Source organism: Capra hircus, chromosome 14, assembly GCF_001704415.2.
Source record: "Capra hircus breed San Clemente chromosome 14, ASM170441v1, whole genome shotgun sequence".
Lineage (NCBI taxonomy): Eukaryota > Metazoa > Chordata > Mammalia > Artiodactyla > Bovidae > Capra > Capra hircus.
In genome coordinates, this window is record NC_030821.1 from 57,626,414 (window position 1) to 57,649,113 (window position 22,700).

The 22,700-nt window shown below is 47.5% G+C and overlaps 1 protein-coding gene across 2 annotated transcripts in view; it reads right to left on the bottom strand.

The window, feature by feature from the left end:
• FAM110B (family with sequence similarity 110 member B) overlaps positions 5,131-22,700 on the bottom strand; it is a 144,950-nt gene continuing 127,380 nt past the window's right edge. For both annotated transcript variants that reach the window (XM_018058485.1, XM_013969187.2), the window contains one exon: positions 5,131-9,391. In XM_018058485.1, the coding sequence (XP_017913974.1) occupies positions 7,921-9,078 (1,158 nt within the window). In that variant the 5' untranslated portion in view covers positions 9,079-9,391 and the 3' untranslated portion in view covers positions 5,131-7,920. The remainder of the gene's footprint in view (positions 9,392-22,700) is intronic.

Consider the following 22,700-nt stretch of genomic DNA (forward strand, 5'->3'; position numbering starts at 1 on the left):
TGGGAATTTACTGAGAACCTCAAGGAATTCAAGCAGGTTTTGAGGGCGCACTTTGAGAAACAGCGTGTAAGCCTGGCCATTTGGTTCTGCCACATGGTCTTCTATGTACATGCTGCTATGTCTATATTGGTTGCTTTTCTTCTGAGATGATAGTCACAATGGGCTAGGTTGTGCTGCAGAAAAAAAAGCAATCTTCAAACTCTCGGTTGTTTACAAGGTCAAAGTTCACCCCCTGGGTCAGGGGCAGAGGGCTGTCTTCAACCTTGTCCTAATTCAGGGTCCTGGTGGCTCTGAAATTTCGCTGCTCTGAGGTATTTTATTGGCTTCCATGTTTCGGGCAAGAAAAGATGGCAGATCTGGGACTAGAGGTCTGAGCTGTAACTCTGGTCACTTCTACTCACAGTTCATTGGCCACACCTAACAATGTGGGGTGTGAGAATGCAAACTACTTGTGGGCCCAGAGGAGAGAGAACGGATACTGGAAACAGTGGCAATGTCTGCCCCGGGGAATGCAGGAGGCAGAGGCATCAGGCCTGGAAAGATGGTACCTAAGCTCTCAAGGAGTTCTGGACACCTATGGATGGTGGAGCCACTACAATAATATGAAAATAGTGGTCATCATTTCCAGAATTGCCAACACTGTCCCTAGAGAAATTTCTTAATTTTTGAAAGTATTTTATACCTGCTAGGGTTAATTTAAAGATAGTTCATGCATATTAGAGCTTCCCAGGTGGCGCTAGTGGTAAAGAATCTGCCTGCCAGTCCAGGAGGCAGAAGAGACAGAGGTTTGATCCCTGGTCACTCAGCCATATCCTGCTATTTGTGGCCCCATGGACTGTAGCCCACCAGGCTCCTCTGTCCATGGGATTCTCCAGGCAAGAATACTGGACTGGGTTGCCATTTCCTTCTCCAGTATAGTAGTATAGTCATGTATATTAACATAGTCTCCTAGTTGAAGTTTCTTTAAATATCTGATAGTTTATGAGGCAAGGGACACAGTGTAGGAATAACTGAGTCTATGCTAATCACCTCAAGTGATGGAATTGTTAGTGGTACTGGGTCTTCTGAGTCTGGGACATACTGGTTTCGGGGGTGCCTCAGGGCACTTGGCTCTACCTCCATCTACTCTTCAACCCTGGCTGAGACCCATCACCTCATTTCTGTGCATCTCTTTCTTCTTCCATAAACTAAGCTGGAAAGAGACAATGGATCACTATGGTCTCTCTCAGAAGAACTGAGAAACTTCCATCTTGATGTGGTCAGGTATGATGAGGAGTTTTGAGTCACTCCCTATATGAGAAATCACAAACCAAGATACACAGTGGTATTTTAAGCTTCTGAGAAATATTCTTCAAGACAGCTTACCACAAAGAAGCAAAAATGGCTCATACCAGCCTACATGCTAAAAACTCATTGTGGAATGAGTCTTAGGATGTGCTTTATTAACTTGGGTTTGCATTTCACTTCTTCCACTTATTGGATGTGTGGCTTTGAGAAGTTGCTTAATCTTCTGATCTCTCATTGGCAAAATGGATTCTAACTTATTTCTAAGGTGCTTGTGAGAGTAATGAGATAATGTGACAACTGGCTTATTTTAGCATTGCATCAAAGACATCCTGATGGTTGCTTCGTGAATATGACATAAATTAAATGCCCAGCTTGTGAAAGACAGTGTCATCATTACTGTCATCCTTGTAGCTTCGTTTTGGTTGGTGGTTCAGATGATAAAGAGTCTGCCTGCAATGCAGGAGACCAGAGTTTGATCCCTGGGTTGGGAAGATCCCCTGGAGGAGGGCATGGCAACACACTCCAGTATTCTTTCCTGAATAATTCCATGGACAGAAGAGCCTGGCTGGCTACAGTCCATGGGGTTGCAAGGAGTCGGGCATGATTGAGTGACTAATACACTCTGTAGTTTTGTGTCTGGTCTGTACCCGGTCACACTCGATTCTATCAGCTTCTGACAACCTAGACAGTTGCTGGAGATTCCTTCTAATCAGAGAAGAAGGCTCTTACAGACTTTCTTTTTTTCCCCAGCTAAAACATGCTCAGGCAGCCGGTGCAGCAAATGCCCTTCAGTAATGGGTCTGGGTCCCCATCAGGCCTTGCCTGCTTTCCTGCCTGCCAGGAGAAAGAGGAGCCCAGTCATCTCTGAATTTTCACTCCTTGCACCTCATCCTGGTGCTTCTCAAACAGCTCTCAGTGCTGTCACGTTATCTCAGCCCCAAGGCCAAGAGAACACACACATCAGCTGGTTTCCTCCCACTTCACAGATGAGGGAGTGGAGGCAAACTTAGCCAGATGGGTCTCAGGTATTGAAGGAAGGGGTTCCAAAGGGCTGTGGATGTCCTTCGCCCTCTGGACTTTCTTTCTTCTTTGTTTCTACCAAAGCAAGGGCACAAGCTTAACACCCAAGAAGCCCTCTGTGCAGCTGACTTGTTCAGAGCCAAGCCTGCAGCTGCCCAGCCTCTGACCCCTGACCCAGCAGCTCTCAGACAGCAAAGGGAAAGTTGGTGTAACCTCCCATCATCCTCCAGGGCTAAGTGGACAAGGCAGGTTGGACACTTCAAAAATCTCGGTGAGATGAGTTGTCTTTTCTAAGTGAAGACTCTCCTTTCTTCTGAAATGCCTTCTGCTGTTCCTTCCTTCCTGGGACACCTCCTGGTCAGTGTACACTGTGCATCCCTGAGGCTGGGATAGGGGAGCGATGCCAAATCACCCCATCATCCAAATGTGTCTCCTGATCCTTGAATTGCGGCCAGACCTTTCCCTCCACTGTTTGCCCTTCTTCAAGTCCTTGACCAAAATAGAAGAATGGGGCTTCAAAACGGCTCACTCAGAGCTGAAAGAATGCGACTCTACAGCTTCATCTCTTTGAACTCAGTGGATTGAAGTCTTCCATTTGCTAAGAGTGAAATTGCTGAAAATCTGACTGTCTGAGACATGCTTGTGCACACAGGCGGCAGATAAAATTATCAAGATAAATTTAAGGGTGCTTTGGTTTGTAAGTACAACACACCCGGTCTGCCTGTCCTGGTCCTGAGCTGGGCTGTAAGAATCACAGAATTGATTTCCAGAGCAGAGCAGGAATCACAGAACTGGGTCCCAGTTTCCTTCTGTCACTTACTTCCTCTGGGATCTTGCTTAAGGAGCTTAATCTCCATGGATCTGATGTTCATCACTTCTAAAATGGGACAGTAACTACCACCTTGGGTTCATTGTAACATCCATAACATTTATGTAAGCAGAATATGACTTAAATGTGATAGCTTAAAAGTATCAAGCAAACACTCAATGAGATCTGCTTTATACCCTGGGCTTCTATGCCCAATTCTGGGGCCATAGTTCACATCATAACCATCAGAGATTTGTGAACTTATTTGGAGGTTCCACCTCTGTCCCCAGGCAGAAAATAAAATATTCTGGGGAAAGTATACCATCTCAAAATTCACAGAGAGGCACCCACATAGTCCAGCAAAGGCTGGGGCCGTGGTGGTCATGACAAAAATCATATTTAACAGGAAAAGGCAATTCTGAAACTAAAAAAAAAACAAAACCTCATTGCTTGGTAGCTGAGTCTACAAGGCCAAGGAGGGAAAGGAAAGCATCCCTCACAGAATGAAGAGTCCCAGGAACTCAGCAGTAGTGGTGATATTTATGAAAGTAAGTCCACAGGGACGTCCCTGGCATAGCAGTAGTGGTGATATTTATTACAGTAAGTCCACAGGGACGTCCCCAGCGGTTGAATGGTTAGGATCTTCCAGGGCAGGGGTGCAGGTTTGATCCCTGGTCAGGGAACTAAGATCCCACATACATCTGAGCCAAGAAACCGAAACAAGAAGCAATACTATAACATATTCAATAAAGACTTAAAAAAAAGCCCACATTTTAAAAAACTTAAAAAAACCCACAAAGCCCACAAATTCTTTGATCTTCGTTCTTTTAGAACAGTGGAGCCTCCTTCTCCTCTTCATGAGTGTGGACTGTGTTTGGTGATACTCTCCTGATGAGCTGGGCATGGTGGAGGTGTGTGACTTGGCTTCTTCCCTGCCCAGGTCACTCTCTCGGGGAGAGTGGGGAGCCAGCTATCACGCTGTAAGGACTCCTGCTGATACCACGTGAGCTCTCCTAGAAGCCTCAGTTCAAGCCTTCAGATGATGCAGCCCTGGCTGACACCTCTCTGCAGCCTGATTAGACAGCTTGGGCCAGAACCATCTGGCTAAGCCTTGCCAGGATCCCTGATCCACAGAAACCAAGATAACAAATACTTACTATCTTAAGTGGCTGAATAGTGGGGAAATTTGTTAGCAGCCATCGATCACTGAGTGTGTTAGTTGCTCAGTCTTGTCTGACTCTTTGTGACCCCCATGGACTGTAACCCACCAGGGTCCTCTGTCCATGGTATTTCCCAGGCAAGAATACTGGAATGGGTAGCCATTCCCTTTTCCAGGGGATCTTTCCAACCCAGGGATTGAACCCGGGTCACCTGCACTGCAGGCAGATTCTCTACTGTCTGAGTCACCATTACCACCACATAGATATAGATAGATCACTGATGCAGTGGTTTAAAAGTCCCCAGTGAAAACTTCAGTTTGGTTGGAGCCCAGAGGCCTAGGCTTGGTGGCTAAAAGAGACACAGAACCTGAGGCCTGACAGCGAGATGCCTGACAATCTTGTTAAGAAGTTAGGATTAATCCTATTAGCAAGTTATTGGAAGGATGTTTTTACTTAGAAGAATGACATGAACAGAGTTGATTACAATATCCTTGGCAAGAAATGAGATGGGTAGAGGCTGACTGGGTAGAGGGGGACCTTCAGTTAGAAAGTTGTAGGAATAACAGTGCAGTCAAGAGAAGAAGAGAGCCTGAACAGAGTCAATGATAGAGGAGGTGGGTATGGGAGGATTTCCTTCTGCTGCTTTGCAGAAAGAAACAACTAGTCTCTAGGGCCAGCTAGTGCAATCCTGCGTCACTCTACACTGTGTGGGGGAATAAAAGTGGGCTGAACTATATTACAGCCCTATATTCACACAAACAGTGTCATCACACATGCACACACACTATCAATATACTTACACCCATGAGCTAAAAGAAGTGAGCATTTTGCAAAAAGGACTTCACAATTAGGAAATGGCTTACTCTTGGATTTAATATGAAGCATTTGAAATCATCCTTTATAGAAGCTCTAATTTCAAGGACAAAAAGAAAATAAGGAATTCCCAGGTTCCATAAGAACCCAAAGCCTCACATTTGTTCATGGTATAAAGGCCACAGACGATTAGACTGAACAATAGTGGGGTGAGTTATAGGTTTGTTGGAACACAGGTTAAGGTGGTTTTGAAGCACTGGAAGAACTGAAACAAAATTTATAACAAAAACAGCATAGGCAGTGATATTAAATTTGCCAAGCCCTCATCTCCCAACACCAGTTACTTTAGGAAAGTAACATCTATCTTTGGTATTTCAATAGCCCCAGAAAGAAATGGGTATATAAATACCAAAGCCATGAATATTTTAAATGGCTTCATTTCTACCCAAATGATGAAGGAAGAAAATGTGTGTGCATATAAATATTAAGCTTTCATCCTATTATCTTTAATCCATTCTACCATCACCACTCATAGCAGTATTTCAGACTCTTCTGGCAAGTAGAGTTCTAGTTGAACTAAAATTAAGAAGAGAACCAGAAAAGTTCAAAACCAGTAGAGAGTCAAAGAACCGAGTCTGATTTTCAAAGGAAAATGTTGGTGAGTGTAAAAGTTGGGAATTATATTGTTTCTGAAACTTTAAAAATAATCCTCTTTTACTTTTACATGTTATATGGAACATTTAAAAATGTTAATCTTCAAATAACTTGATTCACTAAATAGCTGTTGAATACTCAATGTCCTATTAATAACAGGAGTTAAGACACGTCCACTGGGAGGAATGATACTTCACTAGAATGAAAATTCAAGTGAAAATCTAAGTTCCTTGAGGCAGATACCGTGCTGTTGACCACAGCAGTCTTGGGTCAATGGTAAGGCCTGAAAAGGGAATCACTCATCATATACACTTTTGAATGAATGAATGAATGAATGAGTGGACTACTATATAAACACATGTAACATTAATGATCTCGGGTTTGTTCAAATAAGAACAAGGCTATGAATTTCCAAGGTAAGTCTCCACTGTCAGAACTCCACTGTCAGAAGCTGTAACAAATAATTACAACTTAAGAGTTTGGTGAAAGATGTGAAAAATCCTGATTTTAAGAAAAGATTAAAAAAAAAACTGGAAGTTGTGAACTAAGCAGCAGCAGCAGATTTTAGGAACCTTGATGAAATTATTTTAGCAAAAAGCACACTGATCTAACTACAATGAAGAATACAGCTGTTCAGAATAATTGTGATATGGTGAATATAACTTAATGAAATGCTGTTTCTTCAAGGCCCTCAAAAGTCTCCTTCTGGTCCAAAGTGAAACTTCTGTGGAGGGAGTGAAGGAAAAGACAAAGAGAAACCACCACCATGGAGCCTGCACCAAAGCTATTTATTAAGTAACGTTTCTTTTTTTTTCTTCTTAAAGATTTCATAAACAACTGAAGTATGTACAAAGTCTTACAGCATTTACAGCATAAAAAGTGTCCTATGAGCTGATGAAGGCTAAGGCAGTGCTGCTGGGAGCTCCAGGGCATGTCTACAAGAGCGAGGAAGCTGAGCATCCCAGGTGGACCCCTTGGCTACTGCAGGATGACTGTCAGCTGAGGGACAGCCAACTAGACCACCTGTAGGACAGGTTATGGGGGAACAAGCTGATATGCAGCCCTACGGATCTTCGGATTGAAAAGCTACACAGAGTCATGTTTCAAGCTCCCTGCAGCCTCACAGGTTAACATATGCATGAGGACATGGTCATGCTGCCCAGATCTGGTTCAGCTACCAAAGGTACTGACTTCTGAAGAGAAGGCTCTAAACTGATATGGCTGGCATTTCCATTTGTGTTCAGTGGTCTTCAGGTAGTTCCTACCACCCAAGCCCCACTCCCCTCTCCCAGATAAAACAATTACAACAAAGGGAAGGAGGAGAATCCACTTGGAATTCTCAACTGAAAAACCATCTTTAAAAAAAATTCAGTATCAGCTCTAGGGCGGCCAGTTCTGTCAAATGATTGATAGTCAAAAAATTTTAAATTAACCCAAATCAGATCAATAGCAACAAGCCCCTCTTAACACCCCACCTCCTGATTTAATCCCCTTCATTGTATCTGATTGTCTTTCCTTGGGGTCAGTATTACACAGAACCATCAACGTTTATACACCAAGTCAGACACAGAACATATGTGTCCCCAACCATTACTTGTGTAAATGGCAAGAGGACTGTCAATAATAAATGACTGACACCGGATTTCCCACCTTCTTTCTCAGAAAGCCCAGCCCGGTTTTCTCTGGGATCCCTCACTATCTGTTTGATAGCAGAGCCCATTTATTTTCCAGTTTGGGTCTCACATGTAGGCAAATAGGCTTTTTTTTTTTTTTAATTCAAAAAGATGTTACTCCCAACTTAAAAGCCAGTTGATAAAACCTTTAATTAAGACACCATAGCGCGGGATATAAAAACACTAGAACCACATAAATATTGAAGAAGTTGTATACCGTTTTCCGTGTAAACAGTTTTGCCAAAGATCGAAGCCCTAAATTAGGATGTGGCCTGACACTTTGGGGCGGGTGACGCGCCACCGGCCAGGCTCTGTAGCGATGGTAGCCGAGGACGCCAGGTCAGTCCCCGTGTTGGCGGGCATGCAACTGGAAAGACATTGCACAACAAGCAACACAAAGAGAGTGGAGAAGCTCACAACACTTCAAGGAGACCTCACAACCTTCACGAGTGCCGAGGCGCGGACAGAGACCCCCCCCCGCCTCCCTCCAGCGCGCTGCTGCCTCTTACACGTGGGACACCTTCTGCGACTCCCTGGCCTGTTTGATGCTGTACAACCACTTGATAATGCGCGCGTTCCTCTCGATGGCGGAGATGCCGTAGGGCACCCGGTCATTGGCACTGTCATCGTTCCTAAGGTCACTGTTACTGTCCTGAGACTGTTCGCAGTCCGAGCTGATCATGCTGGCGCTGCGGAAGTTGAGCGAGATGATGTCCGAGTTGGCCCGCGCGAAGTTCTCCATGCCCAGGTTCTCCAGCTCCTCTGGATCCAGTCCGCAGTAGTTGAAGAAGCGCTCCACGTCGGCGTCCACGCGGAAATACCTGTCGCTCAGGTCCGACTTGGAGCGCTGCAGCGAGGGTCTCCGGCCCACCCCGCCGGCCGGCTCGGCCGCCTCGGCCTCGGGGGACTTCACTGCGGCCGGGGCGGCCACCTTAGGCTTGGGGGGCAGCGGCGGGGCGGAACTGCTGCAGGGGAGGATGGCCTTCAGGGGCCTGGCCCCGGGCCCCTGGCGGATGTCCGAGGAGCTGTGCGACACGTGCAGAAAGGCGTCGGCGGCAGCGGCGGCGGCAGAGGCGGGCTCGGGCGGCCGGCGGCCCACGTGCGAGCCGCCCTCCTGGGGGCTGCCCCGGCCGGGCGCGGGCCGCGCGCGCAGCGACTCGGCGAACGAGTGCCGGTGCAGCTCGGCCGCGTCAGCCCGGGGCGCCGGCCAGTTCCGCGCGCTGTGCTTGTGGCCCGAGCCCGTGCTCGAGCCTTCGGAGCTGTTGAGAATGTTCTTGAGGATCTCCAGCTTCAGGGTCTCGCGAGGCGCGCCCCCCTCGCTCTTGGCGCCCCCGCCGCCGCCGCCGCCGCCGCCGCCGCCGAAGCCCTTGAGCGTGGGGCTGCCGAGCGCGCGCTTGGCGGCGGGGCACACTGGGGGCTTGGCCAGCACCGCAGGCTTCACGGGCTCCTGCTTGGCGTTGATGACCTCCTGGCTCTTGACGTACTTGGCCTTGTCGGCCTCCAGCCGCTCCACGGCGCTGAGTCTCTTGGGGTTGGGCTCCGCCTGGCGGCGAAAGTAGTCGGGCCCCTTGTTGAGGATGCGCAGGGGCACGGCCGACGTGAAGGTGCCGGCGGGGCTGACCGGCTTCACCATGCTACCTGTCTGTAGGCTCTCCGTGGGCATGGCGGGCACTCTCTCCCCGGCGGCCGTGGTGGATGCTCGTGTGCGCGCCTCCGGATGCGCCGGGCAGACACATGTGCGGGCGGCACAAAGCGCAGCGGATGGTCCGGAACCGAGGGTCAGCGGCGGCGGCAGCGCCTCATCTCCCGCTCGGTCACCGACCCGGGACTCTAATCCCCTCGCCCCCTCGCCGGCCGGCCGGTGCAGAGAGGCAACCAACCCCCAAGTTCCTTTAATCGGGCCTCGCCGCCTCCTTTCTCCTCCCCGAAGGATGTGGGAGTCTCCTCCAGGTCTTTGTGTTCAACTGCAGGCAGAGCTGAAACACACAACAACCAACCGCGGGTTAGGATGGGCGAGTGACATCACGGCTGTAGCAACAGCGAAGCCGCGCGCCCCCGCCCCGCCGCCCCCGCCCCGGGGTGCCCCCGCCAGCCCGGGAGGGAGGTGATCCCGGCGGCCGCACGGGCCCCCGCCGCCCGCGCCCGGCGCTCGGAGGCCGGCGCAGCTCCGGAAAAAGAGCGGCGGAGGGTTCCCACGCGCCAACTCCTCCTGGCCCCTCCCCATCAGAGAGACCCGCCTCCCGATCACGCCCGGCCCGGCATCACTTAAAACCCAAACCCAGGAAACACGAGATGACAGTAGAAATGCTGGTCCGCAAAGCCCGGTTCCCAGTTCCTGACATGCCACTGGATTCCTGTGGCTCTCTTATCTGCTTAAGCTACAGTCTCGGTGACTTCCAAGATGCCTGGTTTGCAATGAAGCAAAACTTCTGACTTCTCTCTCTCTAACTTTAACAAGAACCTAACACTTCAAAAACTTAAAAGATGGCAAGAAATGACAGTAATCACAAAACAGTTTTTAAAAAGTCAACATGTTTATCTTATTTTCGCTAACCAGTGTATTTGAAAACACCATCTCCTGTAAATGGAATGTGTACTAAGTTCATCTCATTAAATACAAGCTAATTTTAAACTAACCAAGCACCAAACAGACAAGAAAACCCCTAGCAATACTTCTACATCAACCATATAAAAAGATATTCTGATTATAAATGCTCCATAATTTTTCACACAATGCGCAGAAATCAACTGTTTTGTAGGTATTTTTCCAAGTCCCCCAGAGAACTAAGAAGGCAAGCTGAAAGTGTAAATCATACCTAAATATGTTACTTTATAGAAAACTTGTATAACAGTTAAGCGTTCATGGGTCTTATTTATGGCCTTCTGAAAAACTTGACTCCCCCACCCCCCAGCCAAGACCACTACAGTGAAACACTTATTAATACTCCCAAGATAAATCTTTCTACTTAAAGAGATGGCAGTAACAGACCACTTACCTGTCTCCTGAGAAACCTGTACATGAGTCAGGAAGCAACAGTTAGAACCAGACATGGAACAACTGACTGGTTCAAAATTGGGAAAAAAATATGACAAGCCTATATATTGTCACCCTGCTTATTTAACATATGCAGAGTGCAGCATGTGAAATGCCCAGATGGATGAATCACAGGCTGGAATCAAGCTTGCCAGGAGAAACATCAACAACCTCAGATATGCAAATGATACCACTCTAATGGCAGAAAGTAAAGAAGAACTAAAGAGCCTCTTGATGAGGGACTGAGAAAGCTAGCTTGAAACTCAACATTAGAAAAAATTAAGATCATGGCATCTGGTTCCATCACTTCATGGCAAACAGAAAGGGAAAGAGTAGCAGCAGTGACAGATTTTATTTTCTTGGGCTTCACAATCACTGCAGATGGTGACTGCAGGCATGAACTTAAAAGACACTTGTCCCTTGGAAGGAAAGCTATGACAAACCTGGGCAGCAGATTAAAAAGCAGAGACATCATTTTGCTGTCAAAGGTCCGTTTAGTCAAAGCTATGGTTTTTCCAGTAGTCATGTATGGACATGAGATTTGGACCATAAAGAAGGCTGAGCACAGAAGAATCGATGCTGGATGTGTAGTGCTGGAGAAGACTCTTTAGAGTCACCTGGATTGCAAGGAGATCAAATTAGTCCATCCTAAAGGAAATCAATCCTGAATATTCATTGGAAGGAGTGATGATGAAGCTGAAGCTCTAGTACTTTGGGCATCTGAAGCAAAGAGCTGACTTATTGGAAAAGACCCTGATGCTGGGAAAGACTGAGGGCAGGAGAACAAGGTGACAGAGGGCCAGATGGTTAGATGGCATCACCGATTCACCGGACTGAATTTGAGCAAACTCTGGGAGATACTGGAGGACAGGGAAGCCTGGCGTGCTGCAGTTCATGGGGTGGCAAAGAGTCAGACATGACTTAGCGTGCTAACTACCACTCAGCACATGATACAGTGTCACACTTATCTCTGCAGCCCTCTGAACACCAACGACCTCTCTGTCACTGCTGGCAGAGAACACTGATGAGTGAGCGCATCAGCATTCCAAAAACTGGTTTAGACCCACTCAGCAACGTTGGTTATAATTAGGAGTATTAAGAGAGTAAGTACTTAACTAACATGCTGCTGCCGCTGCTAAGTCACTTCAGTCGTGTCCGACTCTGTGTTACCCCATGGACGGCAGCCCACCAGGCTCCCCCGTCCCTGGGATTCTCCAGGCAAGAACACTGGAGTAGGTTGCCATTTCCTTCTCCAATGCATGAAAGTGAAAAGTGAAAGTGAAGTCGCTCAGTCGTGTCCAACTCTTAGCAACCCCATGGACTGCAGCCTACCAGGCTCCTCCGTCCATGGGATTTGCCAGGCAAGAGTACTGGAGTGGGGTGCCATTGCCTTACTGAAGCTAAAACTCGAATACTTTGGTCACCTGATTCAAAGAACTGACTCATTTGAAAAGACCCTGATGCTGGGGAAGATTGAAGGTGGGAGGAGAAGGGGATGACAGAGATGAGATGGTTGGATGGCATCACCGACTCAATGGGCATGTGTCTGAGTAAACTCTGGGAGTCAGTGATGAACAGGGAGGCCCAGCATGCTGCAGTCCATGGGGTCACAGAGTCGGACATGACTGAGCGACTGAACTGAACTGATTTAACTAACATATCCAGTAACGAATTTACAAAATAAATAAAGTGGTATTAGTATAAAAAAAAAATCAGAGCTACCCCTCGTCCGAGGTCAGGGGTGGCAGCCCAAAGGAGCTACCCCACATCTGAGGTCAGGGGCAGCTGCCGAGAGGAGCTACCCCATGTCCGAGGAATGGTAGCTGCGCGGGCGCAGGAGAGCCAAGAGGAACTACTCCACGTTCAAGGTCAAGAAGGGTGACCTCGTCCAGGGTAAGGAGCAGCCATGAAGAGATATCCCATGTCCAAGGTAAGAGAAACCCAACTAAGATGGTAGGTGTTACGAGAGCATCAGAAGGCTGCTGCTGCTACTGCTGCTAAGTTGCTTCAGCCATGTCCGACTCTGTGTGACCCCATAGACGGCAGCCCACCAGGCTCCCCCGTCCCTGGGATTTTTCAGGCAAGAACACTGGAGTGGGTTGCCATTTCCTTTTCCAGTGCATGAAAGGGAAAAGTGAAAGTGAAGTCGTGCAGTCGTGCCCGACTCTAGCGACCCCATGGACTGCAACCCACCAGGCTCCTCCGTCCATGGGATTTTCCAGGCAAAAGTACTGGAGTGGGGTGCCATCACCTTCTCCACATCAGAAGGCAGACACAGTGAAACCATAATCACAGAAGACTAGCCAGTCTGATTGCGTGGACCACAGCCTTGTCTAACTCAATGAAACCAAGCCATGCTGTGTGGGGCCACCCAAGACAGGTGGGTCATGGTGGAGAGGTCTGACAGAATGTGGTCCACTGGAGAAGGGAATGGCAAACCACTTCAGTGTTCTTGCCTCGAGAACCCCATGAACAGTATGAAAAGGCAAAATGGTAGGATACTGAAAGAGGAACTCCCTTGGTCAGTAAGTGCCCAATATACTATTGGAGATCAGTGGAGAAATAACTCCAGAAGGAATGAAGGGATGCAGCCAAGGCAAAAACAATACCCAGCTGTGGATGTGACTGGTGACAGAAGCAAGGTCCAATGCTGTAAGAGCAATATTGCATAGGAACCTGGAATGTCAGGTCCATGAATCAAGGCAAATTGGAAGTGGTCAAGCAGGAGATGGCAAGAGTGAACGTCTACATTCTGGGAATCAGCGAACTGAAATGGACAGGAAGGGGTGAATTTAACTCAGATGACCATTATATATACTACTGTGGGCAGGAATCCCTTAGAAGAAATGAAGTAGCCATCATGGTAAACAAAAGAGTCAGAAATGCAGTACTTGGATGCAACCTCAAAAACGACAGAATGATCTCTGTTCGTTTCCAAGGCAAACAATTCAATATCATGGTAATCCAAGCCTATGCCCCAACCAGTAATGCTGAAGAAGCTGAAGTGAAACGGTTCTATGAAGACCTACAAGACCTTTTAGAACTAACACCCCAAAAAGATGTCCTTTTCATTATAGGGGACCGGAATGCAAAAGTAGGAAGTCAAGAAACACCTGGGGTAACAGGCAAATTTGGCCTGGGAGTAGAGAATGAAGCAAGGCAAAGGCTAATAGAGTTTTGCCAAGAGAACGCACTAGTCATAGCAAACACCCTCTTCCAACTACACAAGAGAAGACTCTACACATGGACATCACCAGATGGCCAACACCAAAATCAGATTGATTATATTCTTTGCAGCCAAAGATGGAGAAGCTCTATACAGTCAGCAAAAACAAGACTGGGAGCTGACTGTGGCTCGGATCATGAACTCCTTATTACCAAATTCAGACTTAAACTGAAGAAAGTAGGGAAGACCACTAGACCATTCAGATATGACCTAAATCAAATCCCTTATGATTATACAGTGGAAGTGAGAAATAGATTTAAGGGACTAGATCTGATAGACAGTGTGAACTAGCCTGATGAACTATGGACGCAAGTTTGTGACATTGCAGAGGAGACAGGGATCAAGACCATTCCCATGGAAAAGAAATGCAAAAAAGCAAAATGTCTGTCTGAGGAGGGCTTACAAATAGCTGTGAAAAGAAGAGAAGTGAAAAGCAAAGGAGAAAAGGAAAGATACAAGCATCTGAATGCAGAGTTCCAAAGAATAGCAAGGAGAGATAAGAAAGTCTTCCTCAGCAATCAATGCAAAGAAATAGAGGAAAACAACAGAATGGGAAAGACTAGAGATATCTTCAACAAAATTAGAGATACCAAGGGAACATTTCAGGCAAAGATGAGCTCGATAAAGGAAAGAAATGGTATGGACCTAACAGAAGCAGAAGATATTACAAACAGGTGGCAAGAATACACAGAAGAACTGTACAAAAAAGATCTTCATGACCCAGATAATCACGATGGTGTGATCACTCACCTAGAGCCAGACATCCTGGAATGTGAAGTCAAGTGGGCCTTAGAAAGCATCACTATGAAACCTAGTGGAGGTGATGGAATTCCAGTTGAGCTATTTCAAATCCTGAAAGATGATGCTGTGAAAGTGCTGCACTCAATATGCCAGCAAATTTGGAAAACTCAGCAATGGCCACAGGACTGGAAAAGGTCCGTTTTCATTCCAGTCCCAAAGAAAGGCAATGCCAAAGAATGCTCAAACTACCACACAATTGCACTCATCTCACATGCTAGTAAAGTAATGCTCAAAATTCTCCAAGCCAGGCTTCAGCAATACATGAACCGTGAACTTCCAGATGTTCAAGCTGGTTTTAGAAAAGGCAGAGGAACCAGAGATCAAATTGCCAACATCCGCTGGATCATGAAAAAGCAAGAGGGTTCCAGAAAAACATCTATTTCTGCTTTATTGACTATGCCAAAGCCTTTGACTGTGTAGATCACAATAAACTGTGGAAAATTCTGAAAGAGATGGGAAAACCAGACCACCTGACCTGCCTCTTGAGAAACCTGTATGCAGGTCAGGAAGCAACAGTTAGAACTGGACATGGAACAACAGACTGGTTCCAAATAGGAAAAGGAGTACGTCAAGGCTGTATATTGTCACCCTGCTTATTTAACTTCTGTGCAGAGTACATCATGAGAAACGCTGGGCTGGAAGAAGCACAAGCTGGAATCAAGATTGCCGGGAGAAATATCAATAACCTCAGATATGCAGATGATACCACCCTTATGGCAGAAAGCGAAAAGGAGCTAAAAAGCCTCCTGATGAAAGTGAAAGAGGGGAGTGAAAAAGTTGGCTTAAAGCTCAACATTCAGAAAACTAAGATCATGGCATCTGGTCCTATCACTTCATGGAAAACAGATGGGGAAACAGTGTCAGACTTTATCTTTTTGGGCTCCAAAATCACTGCAGATGGTGAATGCAGCCATGAAGTTAAAAGATGCTTACTCCTTGGAAGCAAAGTTATAACCAACCTAGATAGCATATTCAAAACAGAGACATTACTTTGCCAACAAAGGTCCATCTAGTCAAGGCTGTGGTTTTTCCAGTGGTCATGTATGGATGTGAGAGTTGGACTGTGAAGAAAGCTGAGTGCCAAAGAATTGATGCTTTTGAACTGTGGTGTTGGAGAAGACTCTGGAGAGTCCCTTGGACTGCAGGGAGATCCAACCAGTCCATTCTGAAGGAGATCAACCCTGGGTGTTCACTGGAAGGACTGATGCTGAAGCTGAAACTCCAATACTTTGGTCACCTCATGTGAAGAGTTGACTCATTGGAAAAGACTCTGATGCTGGGAGGGATTGTGGTCAGGAGGAGAAGGGGACGACCGAGGATGAGATGGCTGGATGGCATCACCAACTCGACGGACATGAGTTTGGGTAGATTCTGGGAGTTGGTGATGGACAGGGAGGCCTGGCGTGCTGCGATTCATGGGGTTGCAAAGAGTTGGACACGACTGAGCGACTGAGCTGAGCTGAACTGAACTGAGTATAGAATCATCTGCTCTCATGTTAAGAAAAGAGAGTGTCTATTAAAATAAGCTTGGGCGGGGGCTGACAGTTGTCCTTAACATCTTTGAAAACTCCGTCTCTAAGAACACTCATCGTCATGTTTTGTTAGAGACCACTTCGGTAATCTGCAAATGGATTCATTCTAATAAAAATATTTTCCTATGCAAGATTTAAGAAGCCCCAAGGCAATTCCTCCTAATGATTTCCTTTAATTGTGTGGTGCTATTATGATACTTCAATTTAGTTTTAGAAAACCATCTCCTCTCATGAAGATGAAGTAGGATTGTTTCTTTGAACATATTTTGAATGAAATGCCAGAGGAGTGAGGATTCCTCCTCAGAGCCTGTTGGTCTACTCAATCACTGCCTGGGTGTGCCTCCCCTATGGAGCCAGTCCTCCACAGACGCGGTGGGGAGCCAGAGTAGGAGCAGAGTCTGGGCTCAGAGGCAACCCCACAGGACTGCCCCCAGGAAACCTGAGGGCCCCCAGGAGAGGCCTTGTTTCTCCTGAGCGCGTATGACATTTTCACTGCTTACCACTGCAGCTTCCAACATGTGTCTGTGGAAGGGACAGTGCTGGAAAGTTCAGGGGCAGAGTGAAGGAGCTGACAGACATCTATGCCCATCAGCTTTGTGGCTAAGAACCACCGCAAACCTCCAGCAAGTGGAAAGATCACCCATCGAGTGATTGGGGCAGAGCCTGGGCCCCTTCCCCTGGGGCATTGCCTCCTCATCTGTGACATGAGTGCTTGAATGAGATCCCCACTACTCCTTCTCCCTCTAAAAACACGAGGTTCTGAGCAGCCAAGAATGAGTGTGTGAATAGTCACTTCAGTCATGTCCAACTCTATGTGACCCCATGGGCTGAAGCCTACCAGGCTCCTCTGTCCATGGACTCTCTAGGCAAGAATACTGGAGTGGGCTGCCATATCCTCCTTCAGGGGATCTTCCTCACCCAGCTTTCAAACCCATGTCTCTTCAGTCTCCTGCACTGGCAGCTGGGTTCTTTACCACTAGTGTCAACTGGGAAGCCCAAGAATGAGTGAGTTATTTCCAGTTTGAAAAAGGGCCCATGGGAACACTGGCCTGTGACTAGACTGTTCTATGATTCCAGCACATACTGTTCTTATGGGAAGGTTTTTCGCACGATGAGCTGTAGTTATCACATAGCGTCCACTGGCACTAGAGCTCACTCTGGCCTACACAATAGTGTTCTTTTCTAAGTCCACCATATTTGGACTGGAACCCCCAAATTATCCACCCCAACTGACTTTCCAGCATGCCCACCTGTCTGTCCAGGGGGCTTTGGTACCATTCAAACCAAATGAGATTCATCCCTCTGCACTCTCAGGACTGAGGTCCCAGGACTCCCAGGCTATGTTGTAGGAAGCATTCCCCAGAAAGCGTGTCTTCCTTCCACCCTGCCTTCTGTCTTCATGTAACAGAAACCCTGAGAATGGGTGAGCAGAGGCAGACAGCCTGAGGAGGGTTCCTCCAGGCATGCACAGGGGTGGAGTGGGCTGTGTGAGGGTAGCCGTTAGTAGACATAAAAGCAGCCTGAGAGGTTTGTGTTAGAGAAACAGTTATTATTTCCTTACGTTTCTAGCCCCCTTTCTGTCTTTGCTTCCCAGTTTCCCTAATAACAGTCAACACACTGATGATGTCTAGAGATGACTGTGGTCACAGTTGAAAAGTTTTAATTTAAACTCTGGGGATAGGGGGAAGGCATCTTATAAGAAGCCTCGAAAGCCACAGAAAAAGCTGTAGGAACTGGTTGGGTTTAGGATAATGTGCTCAGTTGTGTCCAACTCTTTGTGACCCCATGGACTGTAGCTTGTCAGGCTCCTCTGTCCATAGGGTTCTTCTGGCAAGAGTACTAGAATAGGTTGCCATTTCCTCCTCCAGAGGATCTTCCCAACCCAGGGATCAAACCTGCATCTCTTGTATTTCCTGTGTTGGCAGGTGGATTTTTTATGACTAGCGCCACCTGGGAAGCGCCACATGGCACAATGGATGTTTCCTACCTATTTTAGTTGACACATTGAACCTACTTCAAAAATAATGAAGGTGGCAAAGAGTGCGCCCTCTCTTAATCGGGTCATAATCCTTAATTCTGCTCTTTCACTTCTTGGTGCTTCAACAGTGCTGGCTGGCACAGAGTGCTATAGACCACCGGGTGTTTTGGAGTGTAGACTCACATTCAAGACACCTGGAAACCTGGAGTTACACTGTGATGTCACAGACGTGATAACCATGACCTGTGTTCATGAGCTGCGACCAGGCACAAGACCCTCTGCTGATGGCAGGCTCATTTGACCCTGATGTCAAGACAGGCCTGCAGGAGTGCCAGGGCACTGGTGGGAGCAGGCCTGGAGGGGGCTCTTTGCCTCTTCATCTTGTTTCAGGAGAGGAAAATTTGACCTCAGCCAAGTAGGGCTTCATCGACTAAAGTATCAATAATTATCCAGTCCCGCTTGATCCCTGGTGGACGGCTAAGGAGACAGAAGAGCAGCCTGAGGGAAACTCCCGTTCACAGACCATTTTGCCTACATTCTACTCCACTGAATATTCATTGAGAATGTCATGAAAGCATAAAAAGAACTGGAGGAGAAAATGTCACAGAACCAGAGCATAGGGCAGTTCTCTGAGTGAGGGCAACGTGAACTCAACAGCGGCCCAGCCCGGAGGGCATGGTGGGCATAGCCCTCCCTGCCTGCTCCTTCCTGATGGAGAGGGCCGGGCTGGAGGGGCCACGTTATCTGTGTGCGGAGAGCTGAAGGGGTGCAGAGCCAGCTGGGGACAGAGGACACAGGGAGGAAGACAAAGTGGCTCCCTGCCGGCTCCAATGATGCCTCTCAGGCTTAGCTGTGCCTGTGCTTCCGGGAATCTGCCCGACACCCTGAGTCTGACTCAGCAGGTTGAGGTGGACCGCAGATTCTGCCTTTCTCACCAGACCCCAGGTGGTATTTGGGAAAAGGGTCCAGCCTTTGGGTGGAAGAGGAATGGGAAGGACTCTGAGTCCTGCATGGGTGAGCGTCAGAGTACGTCCTAGATACTGGCACAGAGGATGTAAGCCTGGCTTTCCGGGCTCTCACAGAGTAAAAGTCTATGGCTTTGGAGGCGTGGAAACAGCCATCCCAGCAAACTGAAACTTCACATCTGCCAGCTCCTCACTGGGTGGTTAGGTAAAGACCAGGATCTGAACTGATGGATGGGACACTGGGGAGACCCAGTACACTAGTCTCAGAGCACTTACAACCTGGTGGGCAGCGAGGGATAGAAAATGAGCTGATGTCCACATAGTTTATGTAAAAAATGCATAAAGCCAAATTCCTGTAACCCAGGCAACGTGCATCCCGTGACACTGAGGTCAGGCAGGTCACGGTGACTGTGGCCTCTGTGGAGGGGTCTCCAGCTACGGGGCTGCCACGGAGAACGGCCTTCATTTTTGATGCAGCAAACCCAGATCTCTGAGTGATGGCTCTTTATTTTAAAATTCAATCATGGGCCACACGCTCCTGGTAAGTAAGGAGAACCAGACAGTTAATACCTAACTGATCTTTAAACTTTAGGTGAGAACAAAGTCCTAGAGATGCAGCAAGAATCCTGGGGTGGACCACAATCTCTGATTTATGAGTAGAAGCTCCTTCAGTACATGAACACTGGTCATTTCTCATGTGTGTTATGGCAGAAGAAAGGTAGAAATGGCTTTAAAGAGGGAGTTTGACTAATTCCACTCTGAGTCACCTCACATCTCAGTGTCTGGATCTCATCAATGAAAACGAAAATGTGTTGAATTTGGTGAGCTTGAAAATGCCTTCCGTTCAAACATTCAGACAGTATATTAAAAAGCAGAGACATCACTTTACAAACAAAGGTCTGTATAGTCAAAGCTATGGTTTTCCCAGTAGTCATGTACGGATGTGAGAGCTGTATCTAGACAAGTCTGAGTGCTGAAGAATTGATAATTTCGAATTGTGGTACTAGAGAAGACTCTTGAGAGTCCCTTGGACTGCAAAGGCAAACCAGTCAATGCTAAAGAAAATCAATCCTAAATATTCATTGGAAGGACTGATGCTGAAGCTGAAGTTCCAGTATTTTGGGCACCTGAAGAACTCACTGAAAGAGACCCTGATACTGGGAAAGACTGAAGGCAGGAGAAGAGAATGACAGAGGATGAGATGGTTGCATGACACCACCGACTTAATGGACATGAGTTTGAGCAAGCTCTGGGAAATAGTTAAGGACCGGGAAGCCTGGCATGCTGCAGTCCATGGGATGCAAAGAGCTGGACACGACTTAGCGACTGAACAACAGCAAACATTCTTGGAGGGAAAGAGCAAAGAAGCAGTTTACCTTTGAGGTTAAAAAGAGTTCTGGAAGAGTGACTCTTTTAGCTTCAGATCACAAAATGTTTACAATCCAAGTAAACATGTCCCATGTTGCTTCCTGGTTTTCTGGTAACAGCATCTGAGCCTACTGACATCAGCTGTTAAGATTCCAACTTGATTGGGGCGAACTTCATAACTGTAATCTTGGGTTTTTTTCATTTAAGAGCAGAGAAGCCTCACTGAAATAAGAATACAGTCTCCCATAACAGCATTAACTTTTGAATTCTTTATAAATGCAAGAGAAAAGCACTCAAAATCTAATGGTGCTTACGGAACCGTGGGCTGGGTTGAATCAATCCATTAGTACCTAGTGGCTGAGCAATTATGTATAAGATGTAAAGAAACAGGAACGTCTTGACAATTTAGAAAAAAGATTCAAAACACATACTATGACTATTAATTGAATAATGTTGATCAGTCTGGCAGAACTGTCAGAGTGCTGCCCCGCCCGCCACTTCTCGGGAGTCAGAAGACAGAGGAGGAGAGAACCGGGTGGGGCGTCTTTCCTCAGGGTAGCTCTCCACTGAGTTCATGGTTCATCCGAGAAACTTGAAACAAGCCCAAACTTGAGCTGGGGGAGAGGGGTGCATGGTGACCGCCCTGCGGGAGTGAGACCAGGATGGACAGACTGCATTTCAGGCAGCGTAACGGGGGAGCCTTACAGGGTGATGATGCATTAGCAACAGGGTCAGGTGTGTCGTTGGGAGGGAGGGGCTGCAGGGAGGGGCCAGGATGAGAGGGGAGCAGAGCAGGGAGGCTGGGCAGAGCTGGCCTGGGGAGGGAGAGGCTCTAAGGGGTGACCCCCGGGGCACAACCTTTAGGCCTGGATGCTGTCTCTGCCCTGGAAGGGCTGAGTAGCCATGGGCAGGTCACTTTTCCATCCAGGATCTCAGGTTTCCCATCTCTAAAATGGGCACAGTGATACTACCTACCTACTCAGGGAATTGAGAACGTTAAATAAGGGCATAGAGGCTCTTCTCATCCACATCACCCTCATGAGGCAGGTGTCTCTGGGGTTGGAGGGAAGACCGAATGATTTCAGGAGATGTTTTAAGACCTGCACTAGTCTGAACGTGGCATTGGGTCTACGGCCAAACCACCCTGAATGCGTCCCATCGCGTCTGAACGTGGCATCAGTCTGGCTGTGAAGGGTGAGGGGCGGTGGAGGATGATTCTGGGCTTCCTGCTCACACACTAGCCTAGTCTTTTCTCCTTCCCTTCTCTGCACCCCAGGCCTGAGCCCATGAGAACGGAACCAGCTGTGCACATCCACACCTGCCCTCCCTCTGCTGAGATGACCCTAACCAGCGGGATTTCAGGAAACTCACCCTCTCCCTCATTTGTATCGCAGACAGCCAACAATACTGTGGTCATCACAAAATTATACTTAGACGCAAAATGTATTCCTAAATTCAGTGCTTAGTTCCGTGGGTTAAAGGAAGCCACCACACTGCATTTGGAGGACACTAACCTGCCCATTTTAATATGAATATGCCATGCTTGTCCCCTTTTCTTTCCCCTCCCAATGCCATTCACTTTAGTAACTCCTTCTATGCTGTGAAAATAACTTGTAAAGAGTGCAACAGGAGAATTATAAAACTGAAAAGGTAAACGGCGGAGTAACAAAAGCACGTATCCAAAAAAGACTGAATTTGCACAAGATAAATCAAATGGAGACTAAGAAATGAGAGGCCCAGACATCTGGAAGCATTAAGTCCAAACCACTATCCTTTCGGCGGGACCTGTACTTCTTCAATGTCTGAGTGACGTGCCTCCTTGCTTATCGCCTGCTGCAATTCCTCAGCTCCTGGTGGCTGGATCTTCTCTCTTCTGACCTCAGCGTTGCCATCAGCAGTCAGCTCCAAGCTGTAAACGAAATCGTCTTCTGCCAAAAACATCCTCACTCTGAATATTCTCAGGAACCAAGGAGTTGTCCTAATAACATTTCAGCTTTTGATTCCAGTATCCCAGTTTTTAGCTTACGCTTTCAGTTGGCTGGAGGTCTTCACACGCTACATAATAAAAGAATCCTTGCCCCTGCATTTTCATTACTTTGTTTTCACTTTCCACCAGCTGGGTAAACCATTTCTCTACCTTTTAGCAGGTCCTGTAAGCCTTGTTTCTTCTGACATCCATTCTGTGCAGCTGGAGGATAGAAACGCAGGTTGGAATACTGAAGAGATGCCAAGAGGCCAACTCTGCCTTCTCAGACCTTCATGGGTGTGGACCAAGGAGCAGAGCCCACCCTTGGGCTCTCCTAGGGTGTGCTGGGCACACGGTTGGGCAGCACACACTTGCACTGGTATTTGGATCAATGTGTGAAAATTAGAGTCATGTA